This window comes from Canis aureus, chromosome 21 (assembly GCF_053574225.1).
Source record: "Canis aureus isolate CA01 chromosome 21, VMU_Caureus_v.1.0, whole genome shotgun sequence".
Classification (NCBI taxonomy): Eukaryota; Metazoa; Chordata; class Mammalia; order Carnivora; family Canidae; genus Canis; species Canis aureus.
In genome coordinates this window covers 6128515-6145727 of record NC_135631.1, presented here as the reverse complement: position 1 = coordinate 6145727, position 17213 = coordinate 6128515, and the positions used below count along the sequence as shown (strand labels likewise).

Here is a 17213-nt window from a genome sequence, read left to right as displayed (position 1 = left end):
TTCCAAATAATTAAACATTTCTAAAAATATTCGTAAAATTACAAACATTTATAAATGTAGTAAAGAATTATAAAAGTAAAATAGCTTTATCAAATTGGAACATTCTGCTAAATTGGCCTCAGGTTCCCTTCCTTTGCCCAGAGATGATCACCATTCTGAATTGGCGTTAAAATTTTGTTTCATTCTGAAATAAGATTCTGATCTTTCATTCAGAATTTTTTTAAAGATTTATTTATTTATTTATGATAGACAGAGAGAGAGAGAGAGAGAGGCAGAGACACAGGAGGAGGAAGAAGTAGGCTCCATGCCGGGAGCCCTACGCGACTTGATCCCGGGACTCCAGGATCGCGCCCTGGGCCAAAGGCAGGCACCAAACCGCTGAGCCACCCAGGGATCCCCTTTCATTCAGAATTTTGAAATCTTTTATGATCTGTGTTTTTGGTTTAAGTGCTGTGGAACACTTGAATTTTTTTTTTTTTTTAGTAAGAGATGTACTTGGAATAGCTGACATATGAGAGAATTAATAGTGCTTTGTATTTTGGAACATTGTGGTTCGTAGTTGACCATATGGAACCTGTTGTCATTTGGGCTTCTATTTGGGGAAGACCTTGCATGCTAAGAAGGCATGATTGATATGTCTTGCTATTAGGAACTTTGAAGAGGAAGTAACATCAAATACCAGATCTTAGTGTTATATGGAGTGGTTCTGTTTTGAAATAATTTTGTGGAATTGGAATTTCCCAAATTTCTTTTTAATAATGTTGATTAGTATGTTGCCTACTGTGACACATATCTTGGATCCATCTTTAGGTCAACTAAAATTTTAGATTATCTGCTATTTTACATTTTCCAATTTTCTTTCCTTAGTGATTAGTGCAATTGATTGTATGGCTTGATAAGAAGGGTAATGGATCCACATTTTATCAGTTTTGGAGGAAGTTATCTAACACGGACTCAGTGATGCATGTCACCAAGAAGTCATTTGTTTTTTTAAAGATTTTATTTATTTGAGAGAGAGAGCATGGGCATGGAGAGGGGCAGAGGGAGAACCAGACTCCTCACTGAGCAGGAACCCTGACGTGGGCCTCAATCCCAGGACCCCAGGATCCTGACCTGAGCTGAAATGAAAGCAGAGGTTTAACTGACTGAGCCACCCAGGAGCCGCCCCCAAGAAGTCATTTAAATAAAACTAACTCTCAGAATGTTTTGTGATTTATTTTAATAACTGTATTTTTTTTTCTGTATTGATGTACCTATAAATATATCCTTTTTTTAAATATTTTTATTTATTTATTCATAGAGATGCAGAGAGAGAGAGAGAGAGGCAGAGACACAGGCAGAGGGAGAAGCAAGCTTCATGCAGGGAGCCTGATGTGGGACTCGATCCAGGGTCTCCAGGATCACGCCCTGGGCTGCCGGCGGCGCTAAACCACTGCGCCACCGGAGTTGCCCTGTAAATATATCCTATGCAACAGTTTTTTAACTTAAAATATTTCATGGCCTTTGTTAATAACTTCTTGTATATTGTAGACTTAGAAAAGTTAGTTATCATCACTAGCAATTTGATGTTTTTATTTATTTTTAAAGATTTATTCATTTTAGAGAGAGTATGTATCCACAAGCTGGGGGAGGGGCAGAGGGACAGAGAGAGGGAAAGCAGACTCCCTGCCCAGTGGGGAGTCTGACTTGGAGCTCATCCTATGATCCTAAGACCATGACCCAAGCTGAAATCAAGAGTCAGATGCCTAACTGACTGACCCACCTAAGTGCCCTGCCGTTTGATGTTTTTTAAAGTTATATTTTGATATATCGAGTTTCCATCGATAGATAAGTCAAGAATATGAGATGGGGGACCTGGATGAAGCATCTCACTCTTGGTTTTGGCTCAGGTCATGATCTCAGAGTCAGGAGATCAAGCCCCATGTCAGTCTCCTTGCTCAGCAGGGAGTCTGCTTGAGATTTTCTATACCTCTGCCCCTCCACCCCCACATACTCTCTCTCAAATACGTAAATCTTAGCCAAAAAATAAATAATATGAAACAGATGTTCTAATGTGCTGACAGGCAAGGAGTAAGTGGTGTGGCTTGTTTGTAGACACTTTGACAATGGGCATCAAGAATTTTAAAACATTAGTGCCCTTTGACCTAGAAAAACCCAACTGTAACTAAGGGTCTCATCAGATTGTGCATAAAATTTGATGTACAGGTGTCTATACTATAGAGTTATGGATAGAAGTAAAAAGTTATGGAAAAGCCCACGGTCTCCAGCTAAACCATGCTTAGTCTCTAAGATGAAATTGTATGCATGAGAGGCACCTGGGTGGCTCAGGCAGTTAAGCACCTGCATTCTGCTCAGATCATGATCCCAAGATCCTGGGATCAAGTCCCACATCAAGCTCCCTGCTTAGTGGGGAGCCTACTTCTCCCTCTCCCTTTGCTGCTCCCCTGCTTTTATGCTCTCTTGTTGTCTTTCTCTTTCTCTCTCTCTCATAAATAAATAAAACCTTAAAAACTTTTTATATATGATTAAAAAACGTGTTTTTAATGCTTAATTGATGGAAAATGCTCCTATAAATGGAAAAGGAATGTTACAGAGTAATAAGTTCAGGATGATCCCAATTTTATTTATTTATTTTTTAGGATTTTTTTAAAAAGATTTTATTTATTCATGAGAGACAGAGGCAGAGACATAGGCAGAGGGAGAAGCAAGCTTCCTCTGGGAAGCCTGTTGCAGGACTTGATCCCAGGACCCCAACCTGAGCCCAAAGCACACGCTCAGCCACTGAGCCACCCAGGTGCCCTGATCCCAATTTCAATAAGAAGTAGGAAAAGAGCTTAGGAAAATGGCAACTAAAAATCCCAGAATGTTAGGGGCACCTGGCTGGCTCAGTCAGTACAGCATGTAGCTCTTGATCTCAGGGTTGTGAATTTAAGCCCCACCTTGGGCTTGGAGCCTACTTAAAAAACAAAACAAAACAAAAACAAAAACACCCAAAATGTTGAAAACTGGTTATGTTTGAATGGTAGAATTTAGGTAACTTGTTATAGTTTTTATTTTGAGGGTCCATATTAACATGGTTTTTTGGAACATGAATTCTAAACTCTGAAAGGCAAACAATTTACTACACATTATAAGCAGCCTACTTTAGTTGTTCCAGTAAAATTGATAAAGCTTAGCTGAGTCCTTAAAAGCACACCCATGTCACCTGAGTTCTTTATTGCTCGTGGTGAATATAAACAGGAATACGATGAAAGCAGCGCAGTGCTCCTCAGGGCTGCTGTGTGGCTTTGTTTTCACAAAGTACTTTATTTGGCACGGAAACCCAATAGCCATAGTTCTTCAGCTTGAAATTTGTTCTTTGTGCTGTTATTGCATGTTTTTTTTTTTTCTATATCCAGAGAAATTGAAATTATTATCTTATTTATTTATTTGTTTTTAAAGATTTTATTTATTTATTTGAGAAAGCAAGCACAAGCAGGGGAAGGGGCAGAGAGAGAATGAGAAGCATGCTCCCCACTGAGCAGAATGCTCAATGCGGGGCTCAATCCCGGGACCCTGGGATCCTGACCTGAGCCAAAGGCAGATGCTTAACAGACTGAGCCACCTAGGCACTCCTGAAAGGATTATTTTAATATCTGATTAATGGTTTGTCTGCAAGAAGCTTTTTTTTTGCTCACTAGTCCACTGGCTCTGTGTTGGAAGCCTGCGGGCGGGATGGGCGCCGTGCCCTCGGCTTGGGGAGCGCACCCGCCAGCAGTGCCTTCTGCGCTTTCAGTTTTCTGCCTCCCATGGGCTGCTGACATGTGTTGAATGTGAAATACATGCATTTGTTTCATTTCATTTGCTGTTTTGCTTACTTGAGTATATTGTGTCTCCTAAGTTCAACTATGACTTGTATGTTTATTATAAAGCTGTTCTGCCACTTGTTTGAAATCCTTGTAAGTTCCAGAGGTTTTACTTAGGAGGACAAATTATATGGTAAATTGGGCCATCATAGTTTTGCTACCATATCTGTGGCATATCTTCCCAAGATATCTTATTATTCCCAGTCATGTTTGGCTCATTGGTAATTGGCATTTTTTTAGGTGGTTTCTCACAGTTGGGTCATCTGGGATAATGACCTTGTTTCACTTATCTTGTCAACTAAAAAATAACCGACGGTTTACTTCCTCCTGTTATAGCCTATTGAGCAACAGGGGCTATGGATAATTCAAGAGATGAAGGGTTTCCAGGTTGTGAGCTGGTTTCTGGCCGAGCTGGCCCGCCTGCCTTCTCTAGGAGCACGGGATTAAACTTTGAATGAAGTTACACAATTTAGAACAGTAGCTCATCTGTTTGCTCCCACTGTTGACCGAACTCTCAAGAGTGTGTGACAGGAAGGAAAACGAGGGCTTTTAACTGATGGGATGCCTATCCTGTCGCCTGGTACCCAAGAGCCAGTGGCAGGGCACTTCTGATAAGTCGTGCACTAGAGGCGTTGCCCTGAGTTGAGAAGAAAGGTCAAGGCTGCTCGCATCTTCCTCCCTCCACACTGTCCCTGTGCTTCCCCTGTGCTTTGAAGCTCACTTGGGAGAAAACGAGAGCCTTGGGTTCCCTGATGTTTCTGCTCTTCCTTCACTGGGGTAGACAACTGATTTACCTTTTGGAAAAAGAGGTCTTTGTTCTTGCAAAGATTCTCAGGTACTCATGATTGCTTTTAAGTTTTTTTTTTTTTAAGATTTTATTTATTTGAGAGAGAGAACAAGCAGGGAGATGGGGCAGCGGGAGAGGGAGAAGTAGACTCCCCACTTAGCAGGGAGCCTGACATGGGGCTCGTTCCCAGGATGTTCTGAGCCAAAGGCAGATAGATGCCCAACTGACTGAACCACTCAGTTACTCCTGAAAAAATTCTTAAAATATGAGTTTTATTTACATCTGGGGAACATAGTTTCTGCAGAAGCACATTCAAGTTTTTAATTGGTTAAGAAAAAATCATTACAGTAGGAAAAAATAATTTTTCTTTTTAAAAAGTACTTTATTGAGATATGGTTCACATATTTTATACAATTCACCTATTTAAAGTGTGTGTATCTGGTGGCTTTTAGTATAGTCACAGGTATGGGCAACCGTCATCTCACAAAATTTAGAACATTTTTCTCATCTTGGAAGGAGACCCTGGCCCCCAGCCCTAGGCACTCACTGATGTCTCTGTCTGTAGATTGCCTTGATCTGGACATTTCACATGAATGGAATAGTAGAATATGTGACTGGTTTCTTTCACTGAGCATAATGTAGCATGTGTCAGTACTTCATTCCTTTTTTTAAAACATTGTGGTAAAATGTACACAGGATGGAATTTACTATTTTTACCATTTTTAAGTGTATACAGTGGATTAAGGATGTTCACACTGTTGTGCAACCATCACTACGATCCATCTCAGGAACACTTTCATTTTCCTGGTCTGAAACTGTCCCAGTTAAACACCAGTTCCTCTTGCCCCCCAGTAAGCACTGTCCTTTGACATTCATTAGCTCAATCAGAATCAACTTTTTGTCATTTTGTATGTGTTTCCTGGACTGTGGTATACAGCCCTGCTGACATCTTGATTTTAGCCACATAAGACCTATTTCCTGGCGTCTGAACTCCAAAACTGTAAGATAAATTTTTATTGTTTTAAGCCATGGAATGTGTGGTCATATGTTACAGCAGCCACAGGAAATAAAGACCTCTGTTTTATGTACATTTGTATAGACTAGTCCTGATGTAACGCTCTTGTGATCATGCTGCTCCCATAGCACCTACCATGTGCTTAGCATGGCATGGTGCTATCCTGCACTGTCTCGTGTCCTTGTCTTATAAATGAGAGGCAGTATCAGCATCCACCCTGCAGGATTGTGGAGAGGGTGAACTGAGCTAACCTGTTGAACACTACAGCCCCAGACTAAAGAGGGAAGCATGGGGGGCACAGTCAATTAAGCATCTGACTCTTGAATTTGGCTTAAGTCATGATTTCAGGGTCCTGAGATTGAGCCCACATCGGGCTCCACATTGGGCATGGAGCCTGCTTGGAATTCTCTCTCTCTCTCTCTCTCTCTCTCTCTCTCTCCCCCCCCCCTCAAAAAAAAAATCCCTCTGCCCCCCCCCCCCGCTAAAAAAAATAAAATGACAAAAGAACAAAAGGAAAGTGCAACTCTTTTACAGAGGGGTGAATTTGAGGCTCAGAGAGGTTCAGCGATATGCCCAAGATCACACAGCTAGTAAGTGGCAATACTGGGGTTTGGATTGCTGGCTCTCAAGCCAGTGGTCTTTCTCGTAGCATAATGCCTTCCCCCAGGACCTTCTCTTAGGGGGCTTACAGTCTAATTAATTAGGGAGCCAAGCCTAACCCACTAGACCTAGTAAGACAAAATAATAGGAGTGAGTTTAGAGAAGACTCAGTGGGACAATGGTGCTGCTGATTGTTGTCATCTTCAGAAAAGCTTTACTGAGCACCTACCATTTGGGGTCACTAAGTCTTGAGAATTGTAGTGAGACATTACCCCTGCCTTCAAGGAACTAGCAGGGAAGAAGGTGAAAGCTTCTTGAAAAGGTTAGACTTGGTCTTAAACTATAGGTAGTTTTAGGTAGCAGAGCACGGTAAAGAGAAGTTTGCAGATTGGGAGAACAGGAGTAAGTGGATTGTGATAAGCTGTATCAGTTAGAACTAGGTCTAGCTGCTTGTAACAGAAACTCTAGAGTAATAGTGGCTTGAATAACACAAATTTATTTCTGTCTTGTGTTAAGAGGTCTAGAAGACAGGCTGGGCAGGTATGGCAGCTCCATGGACTCATTGGAGAAACAGGCTCCTTTCAGCTAACTGTTCTGCCTTCCTAGGCTGGGCTCATGATCTAAGAAGCTACTAAAGCTCTGGCCATATGTGCCAGTCAAGACCCTGGCAAGAAGGGGGAAACAACACTAGACATTTTCAACATAGAGAATTTAATATAGGGAATTGGGTGAACAGGTATTAGAGAACCAAAAAAGCAAAAATGGGACCCACTGGCATACAGAATTCCAGGAAGCAGCCCCTTCTCTGGGCTGGGGGGTCAGAGGGAAGAGGTTGTGGTTATCAAACCCTGGAGCTGGGGCCCCCACCCCCTGTGGAGAGAGCACTACTGGCTGTTGCTGGCATCTGAGAACCTGAGGAGCATCCCCCTGGAGCTGGGACCCAGACCTCTGAGCTGGTATCTCTGCAAAGGTGCCATGAGGCTGGTTCTGAGGTTGGTGAAAGAAGTGGGGATTGCTCTGTTGCTACTACAGCACTCAGACAAGAACAACAAGCAAGCATATCTCCTTCCTCCCGCCTTCCAGCCTCCTTCCAATGCCCCCACTGGCAGAACCTAACCGGGAGCAACTGGCAAAGGAGATTTGTAACTAGTGGAGCCCCCAGCTCCGCATTACAACAGAGAACTGAAGTATAGATTTGGAGCTCAGAGACAAGAGCTTAGCAATTGACAAACGATCATCTCCTTGTTTCAGACAGCAAGATAGAGAACTGGAAGAAAGGGACAAAGCCCATGAGAATGTCTTAAGTTGACTTCCAGAAGTCACAGAAACACTTCCTTATATATATATATATATATATATATATATATATATATATATATATATATATATATATAGTCAGCCCTTGGGCACATGGGCACACCTAGCCATGAAGGCAGCTAGCCGTGTTGCTGCTTGAGTAAAATATGGAAAGGAAGGAGAGGGTCTGCCACAGAAGCAAACTTTTCAAAATTGTTAGCTAATGTTAATATACCAACATTAACAAGCCTTCATGTAAAAATTCTCCCTGTTCTCTTTTCTCCCCACACAATCTTTTGGTCTGTATTCTGTAGCTCTTGGCAGTGCTTGCCAGTGTTACTCCTAATGCCTGTGTAATTCTGCACCTGATGGTATAAATTAGGTGTGTATTTTACTCTCACTTTGGAGAACATAGCTTGACTGGACAGACTTTATGGATAAAGCAGGGGGAAAGCTGGTGCCTCCTGTGACTGGGGGGTGTCCTTCTAGAAAGCTGTAGTTCGATCTCCTGGTGGCTTTCTCTCCCAGAGTTGTTCATCTACTGCCATATGATGCTGAAGCCTTTGACAGGCAGGGGTGGACTCAGTTGGCTCAAGTGTGTCACCTCAGACACACTGTGATTTTGAATTCTGTGATTTTGAATTCTGACAGTTTTATGCCTGGTTTGTCTTCATTAGAGAGGCTGTTTCTTGAGGGCAAGGGCCAGAACATAGTTTAGTTTTTTATTATCCTAGCTTCCAGCATAGTGCTTTGCTTAGGGAATAGTTCCTTAAGATTTATTGGCTGGATAATATTAGGATTTAGGCCTCTGAAATCTGCTGCAGATGAAATGCTTCTTGTCTGGAACTCCAGATTGTACAGATGTTTATTCCTTCATTTAGCTCCGATTCCTCCATTAACTATCTTTCCTGTATACCTAATCATGTCCAACCTGGGCAGGTGATTCGTCCCAAAGTTTTTTTTTTTTTTTTTGATTTGTCCCAAACTTAATGTTGCAAAGGCTATTAGTCAAAATTGGTTGAGACATTTTCCATAACATGGAACTATATATACTTCAAGTGGAAGGTTCTGGGGGGAGGTGGATTAAGTATTGCTTCAAGATTTTTACCTAGTGGGACGCCTGGGTGGCTCAGCAGTTGGGCGTCTGCCTTCGGTCCAGGGCGTGATCCTAGAGACCCAGGATCGAGTCCCACATTGGGCTCCCTGCATGGAGCCTGCTTCTCCCTCTGCCTGTGTCTCTGCCTGCCTCTCTGTGTCTCTCATAAATAAATAAATAAAATCTTTAAAAAAAAAAAAGATTTTAACCTGGTCATTATGAGAATATAGTGGAAATTTTAGAACTAGAAGAACATGGTCCTGAAGGAATGCTTCTGGGATGCCCCCCACTCCAGTGTGCGCTGGGTTCTCTTCCATCCTGCTCCTTCTCTGGAGGCACATGCCATGCTCAGGTGCACACATGCAATTTAAACAGAGCTCACCTCCAACATTAAGAAGAACAGATAGGGAATTTGCTTGTTTTTTAAAAAATATTTTATTTATTCATGAGAGACACAGAAAGAGAAGCAGAGACATAGGCAGAGGGAGAAGCAGGCTCCATGCAGGGAGCCTGATGTGGGACCCGATCCTGGGTCTCCAGGATCACAACCTGGGCTGAAGGCAGGCGCTAAACCGCTGAGCCACCCAGACTGCTCTGGAATTTGCTTGTTTTTAATGTGACTCTGGAATTGATCTAAACACTGTGGAGCTTATTGTGTATGTTGCACGTATCCTGAGAGTCTGTCAAAACTTCTACAGGAACAGTTCCCACAGGATCCTGACTTCTCATCCATAGTTGTCTAAGAAGAGCAGTTTAGCTCACTTTCAAAACACTGACACTTACTCTCATCTTCCAACAGAGGTGGCCTCAGTAACATGCTGTTCCAGTGCTCCTTACCTGACACTGTGGCCACCGTTGGTGACGAGCCTCGGAAAGTGCTCCTACGGCTCTATGGGGCGATTTTAAAGATGGTGAGTTTGTGGGCTGTGTGGGGATGGGAGGGCCCTGTGAACAGTTATCATCCTCTCTCCTGAATCACCTGGGAAGAGATTTTAAATACTTTAGTGGTGTTATTAAAGTTATTTTTATATATTGTTTTTATTTTAATTGGGCTGCACAACCGAGTTTTTTGCTTATATCCTGTTATGTTCTGAATTCCTGTTTTTCTTATAATTTATTAATAAGCTAGTACAAATATTTTCAGCTTTACATCCAAAGTACGATGTTGCTTAAATCTTCAGTAGTGGTTATGATGCTTGGATTTTCCACACATTGAAATTTTTAGCTCCGACCTAGGTTGTAAAATTCTAATGTGGAAAGGGTATTAACATGATCATAAAGATTTTACAGGGCAAATATTGCAAAGGAGAGCCCAGTGGACAAAGTATGATCTCAGTGGAGCTGAATTTATCAACTCCCTCACTTCGAGATTTCTTTAAAACTTTGAATTTGTTAGACTCGTGATCTTTCTCAATTTTTATATTATTTAATTGAATCTAATTTTCAATTAAAGTGCTTTATTTATTGAATTGTCTTAACCAGTTATAGGAGAACCCAAATATCTGGATTTTTTTTTCTATTTATACCATGAATTTACCATTTTACTGACCACACATACAAATGTTTGATATATTTCTATGATAGAATTTTAATATCCATTTAAATCTTTGGAAGGGCCCTTTTTGATCTTCATGAAATGGAGAATAGTTTTCTGACTTAATGTTTTAAGAGACTAGTCTCAGCTCAATCGGAAAAGCAGATTATTATGCCCATGTCTATGATAATTCGATGATAATGTTCAGATATATCATAGTTACAGCTGGTACACTGAGCCTTTTTGCTGGATAGTTTTCTTTGTCCTTGTCAGGGCGTGCAGTGCTCAGGATCTGAGTGTTGAAAGCCAGCTTGTATGTCTGAAGTCATGTGCCCCTTGCCAAGAAAACCTGAAACCACTCTGATGAGGGACACACAGCTGACCCTGACCCCTTATTGTTGGTACACAGCGGCAGGGTTCTTGTGTTAACTATGCAGTTGAGTTTTTTATTTACTCAAATTTCATTTTCAAAGCACAATTTTTGAAAAACCCAGTTAATGTCCTTTTGGTGCTTTCAATGAAATCAGTCTTTAGCCATTTTTTCTTTGAAGACTTTTACATCCTCTAACAATTAGTCCCATTTGTGTGCTTTCATATGGGCAGCACTTTTAAAATACTTTAATAGCCAGCTGCTGGATTTGCATATTATAAAGACTATTGTTTAAATCTGATTTATTGAAAAAATCTGATTTATGTGGCTTTTGTTTGCTATTTATAACTTTAAATAGGGGCGTTATTTTTTTTTAAGATTTTATTTATTTATTCATGAGAGACATAGAGAGAGAGGCAGAGACACAGGCAGAGGGAGAAGCAGGCTCCATGCAGGGAGCCTGACATGGGACTCGATCCCGGGTCTCCAGGATCCCACCCTGGGCTGAAGGCGGCACTAAACCGCTGAACCACCGGGGCTGCCCAATAGTGGCGTTTTGAACATGCACTATGCGCCCCTCCAGCTGCCAGGCTAAGCTGGGCACCAGGCTCTGCTCTGTGTAGAGCAGCAGTTTGATGATGGAGGTGAAAGGAATGTTCTGGATCTGCTGTTTGGGACACTGGGCACCAGCCATAGGTGGCTATCAAACATTTGAAATATGGCGAGGGCAGCTGAAGATTGAAATTTTAAATTTTAATTAACTTTAATTAAATTGAAATGGTCACATGCACTGTGCCTGCTGCATTGGACAGCACAGCTCTAGAGTGTGCTGTGTTACTGGATGGGTAGCTCAGTGAAGCCGTCAACAGTATAGCCTGGGCCTGAGCAGTTAACTCTTCCCCTGTTAAAGATTCATTATCAGTAGTTAGTATTTTGTTCTTGAAATTTTAGTGGTGTAGAATTACTGCCTTATAAGTACTCAAATGCAATATAAATGTCTGAAAGTAGAATTTATTTTAGCGTTTCTATGTCCCTATTTTTAGGTAGCTCAAAAATGAACAATAATTAAAGCCACTTAAAGTGGAATTAATTCTTGCCAAATTAACAGACTGGAGTATGTTTTCCATATAGTTGTGATTTATGGGGGGGAACACTCTATAGCTAGCTTCTTATTATATTTTTGTTAGGCAGATGTCAGTTGCCATTCCTGTAGCTGCCTCCACCATGCAGGGTGGAACCTGTGCCGGGAGATGAGCAGCTTGCTAACTGGACAGTCATTGGGGGTCTACAGGCTCACCGTTGACTTACCAGAGAGCAGTTTCGTTTTTTGCTAGAAAAAAAGCTGTTCCTTTGCTTAGGGAAGGGTATCTGTTGTCAGTATAAATACTTGGTAGATCAAGTCCTTAGTTCAAGGACGATTTTTTTGTGCAGTTCTAACAGAAAAATTATGAAACCTACAGCCTCCAGGGTAAATGGAAAGGTTTTTGGCAGAAAAGTTCTTTAGGGTTTGGCAAGGGCCCTGGTTGCCAGTTGGAATTTTAGACATTAATGGCCATTGCAAACTGTTGGTCATTTAGATATCTTGACCACACGAGGAGGGAAGCAGACGGGGGCGGGAGGGGGGCTCTGAGAAATGGCTGCGGGAGAGAGAAGGTGGCAGAGGCAGACACTGTGAGCCCGAGAGGCACAAGCCAGGTGGCAACCACCAGCAGGTGCCAGAAAAGCTGAGCAGTCACAGAGCTATGCCAGGGATCTCACTGCAGACTCCAGTGCCTTTTCAAATATTTCCAACTCAGATTTAAAGCATCTATCATTTTTGTTGCTAGGGTATAAGTTCACTCCTATTGCTGACCAGCTCTTTGAAATGAGTCTGGCCTACAGTGGAGGGACAGACAGTTGGTGTCTGCCATGAGGCTTCTGTTCCCATCAAAACAAAAAAGTTGCCAGAATTGGTAGTGACTTTTTAGGATTTGCATTTATTAAGAGATGTGGCTCAGCAAATCTAGAGTCCGCTTGAATAATAAGCCCTGTTATTTTCATAAATGAATGGATTAAAGACAGAAACATAACTCAGGTGTTATGCTTTCCCTGTCTGTACCCTCTCTGTGGGGAAAGCACACACATGCATGTATATGCACCATACAGAAAGGCTGGGATCCCAAAAATCCGTATAGCTGCAGTTGTAGCATGCTTGAAGGTGGGTTAAAGTAAGTTCCTTTCTTAAAAAATTTCAACTGACAGCTACAGGTAATGATAGACTTGTGTATTTTCTCAGACGGTCTTCCATTTTGCTAAATGACGTGCTAGACCAGTTGAATTGAGTATGTCCCTTCCTTCCCTTTCTCCATGTTTGACACTTTGGAGTTTTTTGGTGTTTTTGTTTTTTTTTTTTTTTTAGATTTGATCCTTTGATTTTTTCCTTAGATTTGATCTAAGGATCAAATATTAAGTAGAAATAGTTCTTTGATATACATTTTATAGTCCTTTACAAGTGACTTGGTTTAAGATGATCAGATGTTGCTCAGCTTTTTCATTTCTCTTCACTTTGGTGTTGTGAGATGTCTGAGACCATGGCAGGGAGCCACTGATCTTCAGTGCTGTTCACTGTGGGCTAAGTGGCAGGAAGCCGACAGTCTGTCCCCAAACTTCATTCTCTCCTAACCCTTTTCTTTAACATATACACTGTAAACATTAAAACATCAGTCTGATCCTAAAGCACTACCTGCCAGTACAATTCGGGGTCTGTTTCACATGGCCTAGCTTTAATTTTAATAAGGAGGGTTAATTTCTGTAGTTGCTCACACAATGGACACAATTCCACTGTAGAATCACCCCTAAGCACAGGAGGATCGTTTAATAGAAGTTGGGAAATATATTAGTTCAGCCTCTGCCATGTGGAAAGAGATGTGATTGCTAGAAGAGAGCTTGAAACAATAACGCAAGCTGTCAATGTAACTTGGTTTTTTTCCTTTCTGATACTGGGAAGGAACATGAGCTCCGCAACGTCCAGTAGCAGCCTTTTCAAAGCAGCAAGTTTGGCTGATTACAAATAACCCGTTTGCTTATTTATCATGAATTGTGGAAGACACAAATGTCAGTACGTATTGTTCATTCAATGTAACCTGTGCCACTTGGCGGAAGTCTCAGAGGATTGCTTCGTCCCTTCCTCGTCAGAACAGTGACTCTGTGTTGAGCCAGTTCCTTCTGTGCATGAATGGAGAGATATGGCCTCACCATTTTGAATGGTCTCACGGGCATGAATGTCTATAATCCACATCAAAGATCTCTCGAGTGTTGTCTGGGAAAAATGTTTTTGTGTGTTCTTTGAGCATAGAAGGCTAATATTAGTGCTTGTTTGAGTACTAACCATAATAAAATTAAAGGCATCAAGGCACAATGCAGATATGAATTAGTGACTCAAAGAGTGCAGTCTGGGACATGGTCTGTTTTAAATCCAGAAAGCAAAATGTCATCTTCTCTGTTTTCACTTAATCCTGATTTAAATAGAAATTAAACCACCGTAAAATATGGGAAACAAACAATATGGGAACAGCCCATAGATATAGTTCATAATAAACTACCAGCAACTAAGGAATTGACTGCTTCCAAACATTGTCCCTGGAATGAGGGTCACACCTGCAGAGTCTATCTGACTCCTGCTCCGTCACAAACAGCCCTGCTCTGTCCCAAGTCACTGGGAGAGCACGTGTCCCTGGCCACTGAATACTGTGAACTTGGTGTATTATTTCTCATTGTCTTAGAATCATCATGAGTTGAAGTTGTTTTGTTTATTCTGCTTTGACAAAATCCCCTCGGACTTTGAGTGTGGTGTAATTTTATCTGTTCCTGAAGGTAATCAAACTTCCCTCCCAGAAGTAACACATTGTTCTAGTATTGTATGTTCCCATTTGGTCTGACCTAGTATTTCTTCAGTTTAATATTCGAGAGAGAGTTGCCAAATCACTATCTACAGCCCTTCCATACCTGCTTTGATGCCTTCTTTTGAGAACTAAATAAATTGCAGACCCCTGTGTCTAATTTTGACATATGCCACGTGTCTTTGTCTTGCTGGTCTTAAATGTTGGGGATTTATAGCATGAAGCCAATACAGATTTCTGGTCCCTGGAACGATGGTGTGACTGCAGCCCAGCCGTCCGGGGAAGGAATGTGTTTGTGTCGGGTGGCGTGAAGGGCACTTGGGGGTAATGTACCACTTTAGCTGTCTGTGCATGTGTTCTCTGCCGCAGGCTGTCCATGCGATCGTGCCTGGGGCAGTCTGGTTTCCAGGTGACAGACACGATTCACGGTATAGTATGAGTCCTCTGAAGTGGGAGCATTCTCTACAGCTTTAATTTCTTTCTTTTAGTTCTCAGTTTCAAGAAATGCTTTTTAAAAAGAAAATTGTAATGCTTTTGTTAAGTAGCACCAGCTACAGTTTGTGCTGTGTTCACAAGGGCACAGCGATTAAGATTTCAGAATGTTACGTAGCAAATATATTTTTAGTTTTGGGGTTTTCTTTGTTGTTTTTTTTGTTTGTTTGTTTTTTTTGGCCCAAGGCAAATCTAATCCCTTTCTTCTGTTTCCTCAGTAGAAAATGATTTGGTAATTTTAGAAATTTAAGGGCCTCAATTTGAAAATTCATTTGATGTATTTAGCTTCCTCTTCCTTCGTACTACTTTTAGCTTTAAGGAAACACCATGTTGTATGGATATTTTGGTCAGACTTAGAACAAACTCTCTTCTTTGTCCTTATCGGTTGGTATCCTCCTCCTACCTTGTACCTTTATGAGGATGAGCAGTGCTGGTCCATTGTGGAGGCACACACAGGCTAGAGAAGCCAAGCCACTCTTCCTGGAAACATGTTGCTTTCAGATTAGCCTTCAGGGTGCTTATGTCTAATGTACTTGTTGAAGCCTTGGGGGTCTTGGGGCAGCAGGTTACCCTGGATCAGATATAAATTTTGAGAAGGCCCTATAAGGAGCCTGCCTTTCCTGGGTCTCTGCTCTCCTGTCTGTCTTCTGGTTTATACCTTCCTAGAGCCTTTAGAAGTTCTAGTCTCCTATTGATGTTCATCAAGTCATCCCATTTTGCAAAGTTCAGAGGATCAAATTGTTTTAGAATGTTCCTCGAGGTAGGTAATTGAAAATGCTCTAGAGAACACCATAAGATGTTAAAAATTGTCTAAGTTCTTGTAAGTCATATCTGCTCATTAGAGAATCATATGTAAGCTATATATTTATTTTAAGATTTTTATTTTAAAGTAATCTATTTATTTTAAAGTAATCTTTTTATTTTAAAGTATGCCCAGTGTGGAGCTTGAGCTCACGTCCTCGAGATTGCTTCACCAACTGAGCCATCTGGGTGCCCCCCTATACTTTAAATCATTACATTGTGATCTCACATTTTTAAAATATTTTATTTATTTATTTAACAGCGCACAAGCAGGGGAACAGCAGAAGCAGAGGGAGAGGAGCCTGATGTAGGGCTTGATCCCAGGACCCTGGGATCATGACCTGAGCTGAAGACTAGTGGTTAACCAACTGAGCCACCTAGCACTCCTGTGATCTCACATTTTAATGTGTTCTGTAAAATAATTTTTCAGAAAATGCTGTAAGAGACCATAAAAACAATAAATATAGAATGTTTTCCTACAAATCAGGGAGAAGGGAAGTTAGGCTCCATGGTGACATTGAGAAGAAAATATACTATAGGAAATTATAGAAGGAGCCACATGACTACTGTGCATTCTCTGGAGCCAGAGTTCTCACACTGTTCCTGCCCCAGCTCACCTGAGGGATGGTACAAGCCTTACCGGGAACAGGAAGGGAGAGGTGGCAGATGCTACCCTCATGTTGACTCCTGTGGTCATTTATTAGGGTGGATCTTAGGAATTTTCAGAGCCACAGGCTGCACAATAAAGAACTCATGCCACTCCAGGATCAGGTGAGCATCACAGTGACTGAATGTTCAGAATAGCTCAACTCCTTGTGTTTTAGGGGTAAATACTGACAGTCTGAGAGTTGCTCAGGACTCAACTCAAGAGGATAATCCCAGATTTTCCTAGACCAGGTTGTTGGATATCCTAGAAGTTGAATCTAGCTAACATTTGGATTGTTGTTTCTTAATCTCTCATTTATGGGCCACAACCAACTTCCTCCTTTGTACAGAACCTTTAAAAGAGCCAGGTGAGGGGCTCCTGACTGGCCCAGTCAGTAGAGTTCGCAACCCTTGATCTCAGAGTCTGAGTTCAAGCCCCACGTTGTGCATGGAGTCTACTTAAAATAGATAGATAGATAGATAGATAGATAGATAGATAGATAGATAGATAGATAGATAGATAGATAGAGCGAGCCAGCTGAGTACTCTGTGTAGCTTTTTGTGCTTCTGTTTTTGCTGGAGAAGGAAAGGCTAGTGGGAAGAGATGTCTTCCATGTTTCTAACACATACTCTTTTTTAAATCTTTTTATTTCTGTGGTCACCCTTACATTTAACATGGTGACCTATTAACAGTATCTGTAATTGATGGTGATTTGATTTCTTTAGCAGCATTTCTAATGTATTATTACTGTTGATGACATGTTATTATTTGTAGCTGATTAAACACCCCACCTGTCCCACCAGTCCCACCAGCAGCTAGCTCATGCAGTGGTGGGCTTCTAAAGACACTTTGA

At 41.4% G+C, this 17213-nt stretch overlaps 1 protein-coding gene across 12 annotated transcripts in view; it reads left to right on the top strand.

Annotated features, from left to right (window-relative positions):
* The window catches only part of CHKA (choline kinase alpha), a 71114-nt gene that overhangs the window by 19579 nt on the left and 34322 nt on the right, over positions 1-17213 (top strand). For all 12 annotated transcript variants that reach the window (XR_013359818.1, XM_077862661.1, XM_077862662.1 and 9 more), the window contains one exon: positions 9439-9550. Coding sequence is in view for 11 of the 12 variants with exons in the window: in XM_077862661.1 (XP_077718787.1) it covers positions 9439-9550 (112 nt within the window). In the remaining variant the exon portion in view is untranslated. Of the gene's footprint in view, positions 1-9438; positions 9551-17213 lie in introns of those variants that run through there.